This window comes from Coffea eugenioides, chromosome 9, assembly GCF_003713205.1.
Source record: "Coffea eugenioides isolate CCC68of chromosome 9, Ceug_1.0, whole genome shotgun sequence".
Taxonomy (NCBI): domain Eukaryota; kingdom Viridiplantae; phylum Streptophyta; class Magnoliopsida; order Gentianales; family Rubiaceae; genus Coffea; species Coffea eugenioides.
The window spans coordinates 23,441,976-23,453,198 of NC_040043.1; the positions used below are offsets into that span (position 1 = coordinate 23,441,976).

The window sequence follows — 11,223 nt, forward strand, 5'->3', positions numbered from 1 at the left end:
AAAAATCTTGACTTTCATTCTTACTTCACTTCAATAGGCCAAGAACTCTTACTACATACTTTCTTCACGAATCTTTTCCCTGCTTATGCGATCTCCCTTCAACTCTAAATAGGGTTAATTTAACAAAGACAGAATCGTAGGGTTACTCTCACTCGCCCAGTGCTAATACAGACCCTTTTTTTTCAGGTTTACAGGCCCCTCTCCGTAAGAAGCAGAATCGAAAACAAAAACTGGCTGTTTGTTGAAGCTTTGCTTTGTCCGCCCTAGAAACCTCTTCCTAATGTCACTTCAGAAAAAAAAAAACAAAGCCATAAATAACCACCAACAGAGAGACAGATACTAATCACTTTTTGGTCGGGTCTCTCGCTTGCCCCCAAGGGCTCTAGGAGTTGAGGGTAACCGAAGATGTGAGTTAACCGTCTTCTCGTTCACTTTATCTGAAAGGGGCGTAGCATCACTGCTCTTTCCTAGCATTCCGTTCCAGGAGCAGAGGTGTTCAAAGGTTACTAGAAAGATCTTAAGAGAAGAAAGTTCGGTATCAAGGGACTGAGAAGTGAATCTGGGACGATTGGCCAACCAAGGACCCTTCGAAACCTTGAATTAAGACTGGTCCGCACTACTTGATGGATGTAAATTACTAACTGTATAACATCTGAAAGAATTTCCTCTGCCTTCCTCTCCCGCTTGTAAATGATTGGTGTAATACTCACTCGTAGATGGATTGGTGTCAGAATTTTTCACTGATCAGTCTCATCCGTGTAAGAATTAGGAATTCCTATTCCAACTCGTCCCAGAATGGGCGTTATGGCAAAGAACAAGAAGAAAACAAAAGGAGAAATTTGTCCAATAGTAACAAATGGTGCCTCCACAGGTTGACATCCGATCCAACCTAGTAGTAAGCAATCCGCCAAAAGCAACCAAAATATTCCTTGGTGAATCGGGCGAAAACTTGAACTACGTACATACATACTTTTAAAAAAAGGTAAAGCCAACAGACATATAAAAACTGGTGCTATTGCAGCTACACCTCCCGATTTGTCAGGTATACTACGAAGAATGGCATAGATCGGTAGGAAATACCATTCCGGCACAATATGAGGCGGGGTGGGCATCGGATTAGCAGGTATATAATTGTCGGGATGCCCCAAAACATTAGGAGCATAAAAAATCCAAATGGAAAAAAAGATAGCAAAAGCTACCCAACCTACTAGATCCTTTACATAAAAATAAGGGTAAGAAGCTATTTTATCCATCTCTGAATGTACACCCAATGGATTATTTGATCCATATTGATGCAATGCGGCCAGATGAAGAATACTGGCGCCTACTAAAATAAAGGGGAGTAAATAATGAAGACTAAAAAAACGATTTAAGGTGGCATTGTCCACGGAGAAACCCCCCCAAAGCCAAGTCACTATGTTATCTCCTACTACAGGTATGGCGCTAGCTAAGCTTGTAATTACTGTAGCTCCCCAAAAGCTCATCTGACCCCAAGGGAGTACATATCCTATAAAAGCTGTCACAATCATTAATAGGAAGATTACAACTCCGAGACACCAAACAAATTCCCTAGGACTGCTATAACTCGCATGATATAGACCACGAAAAATATGAAGGTGAACCACAATGAGAAACATACTTGCCCCATTAGCATGCATATAACGGAGCAACCAGCCCCCTTCAACATCTCTCATAATGTGTTCTACGCTGTTGAAAGCTAGATCCACATGAGGTGTGTAATGCATAGCTAAAAAAACGCCAGTCACTATCTGAATGACTAAACAAATACCAGCTAACGAACCGAACCCCCACCAATAACTAAGATTGCTCGGGGTTGGATAATCTATCAAATGTTGATTAAGTGTGGAGGATATAGGTTGTTTAAGAAGAGATAATCGTTGGTTCCTTATAGTCATTATTTCCCTATTATTATATTGTTACAACTCTTGTTCCCCCACCTTTTAGCGTTCTGGGGCCCTACTATATATATAAATTGAAAGTACCTTTTCTTCCACCTCCGAAGGATGGAGGGGGTATACAGCGAAAGAAGCGTCGAAGGGGTCGGGTCATCCTGGGTTACTGAAGAGTCGTCCGACTGCTCAGTGACCGAATCAGAGCTCAATTACATCGACCCTTTCTCTTCTCTCCAGCACTCTCGGACTGATCATCTTGCTGCAACAAAGCAAGCTTAGGAATGAATCTAATGGAAATTTAGGTCTCTGTCCGCTTGGAAGATTATTCTTTCCTCCTCGGTGAAAGAGGGCAAAGGTGTGTGGGAGAAAAAATTCTAAAAGGAGAGAAGATTTCGTCCACCAAGCGGGACAGGGTGCGACCCCTAAGTGGGGGTCCATATCATCTGAAAACTTTTCCTGTTCGATTAGCATAGCTAAATTTGAATAGGATGACTCAGCGTCAGGAAAAGGAGGCCCCCTTGCCTTGATTGAATTTGGCTTCGCTGCGCCTTGAATAAATCAAAAAGCTTATTGATTTGATTCATCCCATTTCGTTTGGGCGAGAGGGAGGCTGTGAGTCACCCGGGCTACGGATTTGTCGGTTGGTTGATTCTCGAAATCACCTCTTGAAAAAAAAAAAGACCTCGGGTCCAGACCCACAAATGAATAGGAAGCGAGGCGAGGGTCTTTCATTAAAGGGGGGAAAAGAGGGGTGGGGCTTTGTTCTGGGGGGGCCGCCTTGCGCAGCTTTGGAAAGGAGAGAATTTCAGAAAGTCACTCTCTCCAACCTTTTCTATCTATCTTTAGAAGTAGAGCGAGAGAAAGTCAATATGATATTTGCGTTGGTTTTTCCAACGAAACCTTACACTTTTTTCTTTCTCATTCGTAACTCTGGCTTTTATCCATCATCTTTAAAGTAGTCTGACATTTTTTTGGCTATCTCTTCTTTTGGCATGGTCGAGATGGATTCATCTACTTGTGGTTTTTCTGCTTTGGAAAAAAGGTTTAGTATAAAAAGAAAAAAGGCTTTTATCCACCCTGGCATTATAAAATCAGTTTCTTTGATTTTTCCGCTCCTCCCAAAAAAGAGAAAGAGGCTCAGAACAAACATGTTGGTTGTTGACCAACTACAAGCATGGGAATAGGAAAGACGTACAAAAATGGTTTCCGAAAAAACTTCGTTTGATTTGCATATGTTAAGCATAGCAGCATGATTGGAGCTTCTTAGGACTTAGGTTACTGCCTATGAGCTTCAACCTTTACGCCAAAGCTTACTTCTTGCTTTCTGGGATCGGTACACCCGCTTCTTTTCATTCTATATTCGATTCGGCCTGTAGGCATATTACATACGTTATTTCCTAAAGGTCTAACCTTCCCCTTTAGACTCGCGTAAGGTCGTTGCTTACCAACTCTGTCACCCCTTCTTTAAACTCATTAGTAGGACCATCACCCTTTCATTCCTCCGTATCGCCTCTGCGTGGAGATAGATACACTCGCCATGGACTACTCCTTCCGAAAGCTTCACACAAAGTCCATCTTTCAAGAAGTAGTCTATCGCCCGCCTACCAAGTATCTCTTTCCTTCTTTACGCCTGCTTCTCGCTTACCGCTCCGTGGGCGCCTTAGAGAGGGGCGGTGTTTACGCTTCTATACCAGCTATCGCCTCTTCTGCGCAGGTTTCCTTCTCTGCTCTTAGGATGGGTACTTGAGTGAGAATTTCGCTTTCTTTCAGGAATGAAATAAACGATACAAAGTATCGCAATAGACGCAATCCCCTTCCCCCACCGGCACTTTTCCTTGACTTCTGTCGGTACCCAGAGTCCGATAAATTCTATCTTCTTTCGATCCGTCAGTAAAAAACTTTCTAGCTTAATAAAGCACACAATGCCATGCAATTACTAAAGAAGGAGAATCATTTCACTAGTTGAATTACCTCGGTTTACTAAACCCCGAACTCATAGCCTTGAAAGCCTATGGGTGAACCAATGTATCGGCGCCGAAGACTTCCTCACTCAGGAAGAGGATTTCTATAAATGTGAATGTTCGACTAGTTGCGATCCCGGTTGAAACCCAAGGAAAGACATGTATGCCGGGTCGCCCTTGAAAGGTCTCAGGGCTTTACGTCGACACCGACCTGTCTGTCAGGGTCTTAAGGCCACAGCGTCTCGTCCGTTTACCGTGACACCGGCGTGCGTCTCTCCTGCTCGACTCACTCATTGTCCCCTTAATCGCATTCAGCAGCTGTCCTAAGAGGTGAAGCAGCGGACTTAGCGAGATTAGTCTGTTGCCAGAATCTTTCCGCTCATCGAGGACAGGTGGGGTAAGATGGATGAAATGGATCCTCATCCGTGGTTGGAATCAAGTCTCTACTAACCGAATCCTCGGCTGTTAGTCATCGCTCCGTGAAAGAGTAGGCGAATAAGCATCCGGCGAAGGCAGAGCTAGCACACGAGAGGTGATGACACCAACCACACTCCTAGCTAGGCGCACTCTCGTCGATCCACCACAAAGGTTAACGATGTATTCGACCAAGTTTTGAACCAAAGGTGCGGAGATCTTCAACTTCAACTGACCAATATGGCTTTCTCCCACGGTATGGTTTTAGCCCATTTGTCAAGCCCAGCTGCTAACCGCATTCTCTCCCGATCATAAGAGAAGAAAGGCTTTCCAGCTCTATCAAAGGCGTATCCACGAAGACCACAATCATCGTCTGCTCGCCGAAAATAAAGGAGAAAAAAAAAAAAGAGCCCGGCCAATGCCAATTTATAGGCCAATCCTCAAAAAGAATCATCTCTTTCTCCCGTTCAAAAGGCATAAGGCGGAAGAAGAAAGCATCCCAAAGGACGGAACGGAAGATTCAAGGCTTGAAGCCGGATCGAGCTGCATGTAGCCATTTCGGGTGGGAAACCAATACCAATAGCGATAGGACTCATTACCTCTTGAGTCCCAGTTGTTTTCCAACTAGATCAGCTGTACATTCGATAAGGATGTTTAGAACAAAGGCAGATGGAATAGATAAATAGGTAAGGTGCTTTCAGAAATGGTTTATGTTGCATTCCCATCTTCTTGTAATCTCAACTCGGAGGGGGATAGATAGCCCTTATATAAAAAGGTAGTTGACTCGCGTAAAGCCGGAAGACGGACGGGAACAAGAAAGGGAGCATCAAGAGCTTGTTCCAAACCAGTGCCAAACTCTCGGCCTTTGCCTCAGACAGAAGAACAAGGGATTGAACAGGACAGGACAAGGGGGAAAGGAAGGGCTTAAGCCCTTTTTCATGGGTAGTCCTCGTCGTGAGGAAATCCGATAGTAGAAACTAAATGAAAAGATCCAGTCTCTTTCGAAAGAATCCTGAAGAATTCTAGCTTCCCTCGATAGCATCTCCATTCAAGAATCCGAATCGTAAGCCAAATAATCAGCCTTTTCAGGCGCCGAATCTTCATTCAGAAGAGTTGATTTCATCCGCCCGCGTCTGGAGACGTTTGAAAGTCAAATTCCCCAAGTAATACGGACTTTGCAGCAGATGAAAGAAAGAGCTGCGAATAAGAGAACTGCGACAAGAGAGCATTGCCTCCACTAGCTGGCTATCGAAAAAACTCTTAGAAAGAAAGTAACCCCCTTTGAATCCCGGCTACCGAGACTTGAATTCTTCGTGCCCTCGGTTCACTTCACTGGGTGACTGACCCTTGGAACCAGGTATTCCTTAATAGATAGCACAGTTCAAGCATCATCCTAATCAGACTCGAGACTCTCCCTTCTAGTAGCCTAGCGCTTCCCCTAATTCTAGTTAGTGACTTCGCTACCTTTACAGAAGACAGAGAGTCAGGGACTACCTTAAGCCATGTTCCTACTAAACCACCAAGAGCGACTGCGGAGTAAGCTCCCTTCTCCTATCACGACAGTTTTCCAGTATCGGAATTCATTCGTCTCATCTGTTGTCTATGCCTACGTCCCGCAATCTTGTTCGAAAGAAAGCCTCTTTATTTGGTTTCAGCCCATGCGAGAGCAAGGAAGTTAAAAAGCGAGGGAAGGGTGTGCTAGCCAAGACGAGTCTCCACTGTTAGCAAGTTCTTTTTTTCCCTGATTCAACTTATTGCAAGAGATAGTTGTTAGGACGAGACAAAGCGTCTTTGGTAGTCTGTCAAGCCACTTCCCCTATACGACAAGCCCCTATTACCAATGTTCCATGTTCCATCGGAAGTCGAGTTTCTTCGCTCCAACTCCAGTAGCTGTGGTAGGGCTTCAGCCACTCAAGTGAATAGGAAGAGGAGATAAGAAAGGCAGGATTGGATTACATTGAACTCGAATCCCTTCTTTAGTCTTATTGTGGGACAAACTTCGAGGTGGTGATAAGCCACCGCCGAAAGGAGTATACTCACATAACGATCCCTTCTCAATTACTAGGCCAAACTTTTTAAAGGTTCAGCACTTAGCTTAACAGCCAAGTCGTACAACCGAAACAGTAAACCGTATCGATAAGTTGAAAGATCAACAGTCGACACATGCCAAGTCTTGGTGTACACTGGTGCATCGAGAAAATCATTAAGACTACCCGGGGTAAGTGCTAGTAAGTAGTACCATCTCAAGTAGTTTAAATACTGCTTCATCCAACCACGATATAACGAATATTCATTGAAATCCATCATACCAGGGTAAGGATATACTTCTGATGGAGGCAGTTGCAGCTCTTTAGGAGCCAGCTCACTCCATAAGTGGTGCCAAAGCATCCCGACTACAGAAGGATGTATCATAAAACCCAGAGACAGCCCAATGGCTACATCTATGGACAGCGAATACTCGCTAACCCAAGTGTAGGCGAGCAACACTAAGTATCTACGAGCACGAAAACCATGTGCACGAGAACGTAGCGGCCTCGAACAAGCTTTAAAACCAAAACCACCTATCCTCAACTTTGTCGAAAGACGCAGAGGAGAATGAAGAGTGCCCATATAGTGGTACCACCCAAGGGGGCTATTAGTCCTTAGAACCTTTTTAAGTGACAGCGGAGATAAATTCTCTCTCATCCTATCAACCCAAAAGGTCTTTGCGAATTCGCAGGCACCTGAAGCAGAGTCAATAGACTTTGATTCAGACTTGCTCACGCCTATCTGCGTCAAAATGTCACAGTAGGCTTCATTGACCAAATCGTCAGCAATGACTATATCATCACCTAGAATGGCATACTTATCAAAGATTACGCCAGGGTAGACCCGTTCAGCAGCATACCACACCATCATATGATGTGATAGCGCGAATAAAGGCCAGGAAGAATAGTAGCCCAGTGCTTGGCCAGTTATAAAAGACACACTCTTTCGCTTTTTTAAGAATGATACTTCAAAGAGATTGAGACCCAGTGTCGAATTAACAACACTAGATGCAAAATTTCTATCGAAGCACGCCTGTATGAGCTCAAACAGTAGCAAAAGCGGCCAACGATCAGTGGCTGCCTTTAAATCTACTGAATGAAACCCACCAGGCGCGTCTTTTAACCGACGTAGTGGCCGTAATTGGTCGAAAGTGCCATCAGTGCGCAACCTTCTTAAGAGGCTTACGAGCCACGCATGCACAGGGTACAGCAGACGCTGGTTGATGTAGTTTCCTACGGCAAACAAACGCCGCTTCCCATCTCCAGTACACGCACAACATAGTTTTCCCGTATTAGGTGGAATACCAAGCTGATCAGGACTCGGTAATAGTGGCCCAATACGCCGCTCGAACCATTCCAACGACCACTGAGTGATCAGTCGGTTTGTAGAATCAAACGGATACCTAATATAAGGCGGCCATAGACACCCCTGAGAATAAAATCCATCAGGTCTCGAATGGACGAACGTCATCAAGAATTGAAACGCCGCCAATTCAGAGAAAAAGCATGGAAAGAGTGAGCTCTTAGAAAGAGGCTTCAAAGAAGCACCCTTTGAGTCACCACATCTGGCCATAAGCTTTCGGTACCATGAACTAGACGGTACAGATTTCCATGTTGGTACAAACTCCAATCCTTGATTTAAGGGGACTGAAGTTATAGTCGGGATATACCTATGTAATATGACCCGCATCTTCCGTCGTATAGTACCAACGAATTCAACGGGCGGATCAGAAGGATCCGTCACCGACGCCAGTGTTTCCTTACTGACTCGTTTTGACAATTCAATTATTTTAGATGTCGAAAACAGTGTCAGGTATAACTGGACAATCGAATGATCACCTTCTCTTATTTTCTTTCTATGAAAGGAAGGGATTATACGAGGCAATCCAGATCGTGTCAAAGAGACGGCTGGGGCAAGGGAAGTTGGAGGCTTATCACCTGCAACATAACGCTGGAGGATTACTCTACACTGTTTAAGATACAGTGCAAGAAATAACCAACCAGAACGTTTACCCAAACGCCAGCTAGTCTTCCAGAACAGGTGAGTCGCTATACAGCACTCCTTCGTAAGTCCATCCCTGAGTGATAAAATCAGCTTATTGAAGGCTGACTTTATGACCCGAGAGTCTTCTAAAACTCTCCGCCAGGAGACTATGGCATCTTGCATCGCGCGAGTTGGAAACATATATTTTAACATATTGAAACTATATATCCAAATCGACGGTACAAGAAAGACATAGTCGCCGCTCACCTTAATGACAAAGACCTTGTTCTGTCATTGGGGGGCGCTGCGATGGATTTCACAGGTCTACACACAAATTCAAATCTAAACATGTGTATAGATCAGGAAGCTTAGAGAAGCTATAATAAGTACATTATAACCCTCTATAGTGCCTGTTTTGGTACCAAGAACTCGCGTCCTCAGTAAGAGAAGTTCCACTTCTCTCATCAGAGCTTTCGCTCTTGACGCCCGAATCCCTTCTTTCAAAGAGTGTATTCCCTTTACTTAAGAGCTAATGGTGCGGTTCCAATTGGCTGGGAAGCGAAGAAAGAACGTAAGCACGCCATGGGAGCGGTGCCCCTAAAAGAACCGAGTTGAGGAGTCATTCCCTAACCCTAAAGCTCAATTGCTTCAAACCTGCTTCGTACTTTCCACCCTCAACTGCTTCCCTTCGGTGTTCTAATTAGTCCGTTTCGGGCTTCTGTCAAGGGCCCGAGGGGGAAGAAAGGTTCCTTTGATAGAAGATCGGTACTTGAAGTCAGAAAGAGGTAGAGATGAGATAGTTATTGCAGCTGAAAGAATCATTTGCCACTTGGCCATGCGTCCCGTTGGCATCGGCTTTTCCAGCAAATATTGAAAAGGATCTGAACGGGAAATGAGATAAGTGGTATGATCAAGTAGGTAATGTCTCAACTTTTGAGCTGCCCAGGCTAAAGCACAACAACTCCTTTCCAGAAAAGAAGAGTTTTCCTCATATGCTGTGAACTTCTTGCTGAGATAATAAATAGCTTGCTCTTTCTTTCCTGATTCATCATGTTGACCCAGAACACAACCCATAGCTTCATCAATCACAGAAAGGTACATAATCAGAGGTCTCCCAGGCTTGGGTGGCACTAAGACCGGAGGATTCAGCAAATACTCCTTTATTTTATCAAAAGCTTGTTGGCAATCTTCATTCCGGTGCATTCTTTTTCAAGAAGCTTTTCACATCTTTTTGAGTCTTTGGAATGGGCATATCTCGAATTTCCTTGATCTTTGCAGGATCTATCTCAATACCCTTCTTACTCACAATGAAACCCAATAGCTTGACAGCAGGAGCTCCAAAAGCACACTTTGCAGGATTCAGTTTCCTCAACCTTTCAAACAGCTTTTTTCAGGTCAATCAGGTGATCTTCAGCCTTCTTGGACTTGACTATGATATCATCCACATAAACCTCCATCCCCTTGTGAATCATATCATGGAACAAAGTGGTCATAGTCCTTTGAGTTGTAGCCCCAGCATTCTTTAGTCCAAAAGGCATCACTCGATAGCAAAATGTTACCCAAGGGGTAATAAATGCAGTATATTCTCTATCCTCCTCCGCTACCAAGAGCTGATTGATGATATCCGGCAAAACAGTCACCAAAAGAAAGATTCAGATTCAATCTCATGCCCGGGGAAGCAAAAACCCTCTTTAGAGCAAATTCGCGGCTCTGAACGCGCGGCTAATCAATAAGGAGACCTTAGCCTGATGCCCTACCAAAAAAAGACTGAAAGGGTAGTCACAGGACTACCTTTCCGAGTTCTCAATTCCAAACCATTTTGCGTGCCTGCTTCCTATCTGATCTATCAATCAAAGAAAATAAAGGTTATAGTTCCGCTTGACTATCGCTCTGAGACAGTCTATTTGTTTATTAAGGAAGGAAAAGGCTCCCTTCCCGCCTATAGTGAAGCAGCTTTTTTCTGGACATTAATTAGTTGACCAGAAACTCTCTCATAACTCCGGAGCACTTCCATCACACATTTTAGGGATGCACGATCCCCAGCAGAGAAAATTAGCACGTCATCAGCATATGCTAAATGGGAGATAAAGGGCGATGTCCTTGTAGTACGATAAGGGGTAAACCTGGGCATGAACTCCAAAGAATTTAAAGCTCTAGAAAGAACCTCCGCTCCAAGGACAAAAAGACCAGGTGAAAGGGGTTTCCTTGCCGCAAACCCCCTGAGGACTTAAAAAAACCCGTAGGGAGTACCCTTAATTAAAACAGAAAACCAGCATGAAGAAATGCAACGCCAAACCATATCGATCCACCTTTCGATAGGCTTCCTCTTTCACCCTTTTTTCCGGGGGAAGGACAGGCGTATTCGTGTTTATGGGCACCTCGCTTAATGGTTCCGATCTACCCAGTGCTTAAAGAAAGCGGAATCCTATTTAAAGGAACATCAACAGAAAATTAGCTTTGGAAACTCAAAAGTAAGTGTCGGGACCCTATCTTGAATCTTTAGGTTCCGGCGCTCTATTTACATAGCGAAAAAAGGCCCTCTAAATCGGCCTTGAAGAAAGGAACCTTACGTCAAATGGGTTTGGCTGATGCGCTGCGTCCCAGCGGTCGTTGGCTAGCACTACATTCCAGAAATTGCTTTGTTTTCTCATTCTGGTGTTGTCGAGGCAGAAGGCACACTTGGAACTGATGCTGGAGGTGAATCTGCTCTAGATTGAGAAAAAGCGATCTCGATACGATCTTTCTAAACCAATCTATCACTGGCACTGGAACGAACCATTCTATACTAGTATACTGGGCAGCGTGATCAAGTCAAGTCCTTCTCTTACCAGATTTCAATTAGATTCATTTGCACTCGTATGGGAGTAGAAGGCACTACTTCCCTCTTCCCCCGAGATAAACTACTCTCGCAAAGAACCTTCCTT

General features: G+C 44.3%; 1 protein-coding gene across 1 annotated transcript; it reads right to left on the reverse strand.

Moving 5' to 3' along the window:
* Positions 1-392: 392 nt before the first annotated feature.
* LOC113783247 (cytochrome b) lies at positions 393-4,930 on the reverse strand. The gene has a single exon (XM_027329332.1). The coding sequence runs from the start codon at positions 1,914-1,916 to the stop codon at positions 738-740; it is 1,179 nt and encodes a 392-aa protein (XP_027185133.1). The 5' UTR covers positions 1,917-4,930; the 3' UTR covers positions 393-737.
* Positions 4,931-11,223: the final 6,293 nt, after the last annotated feature.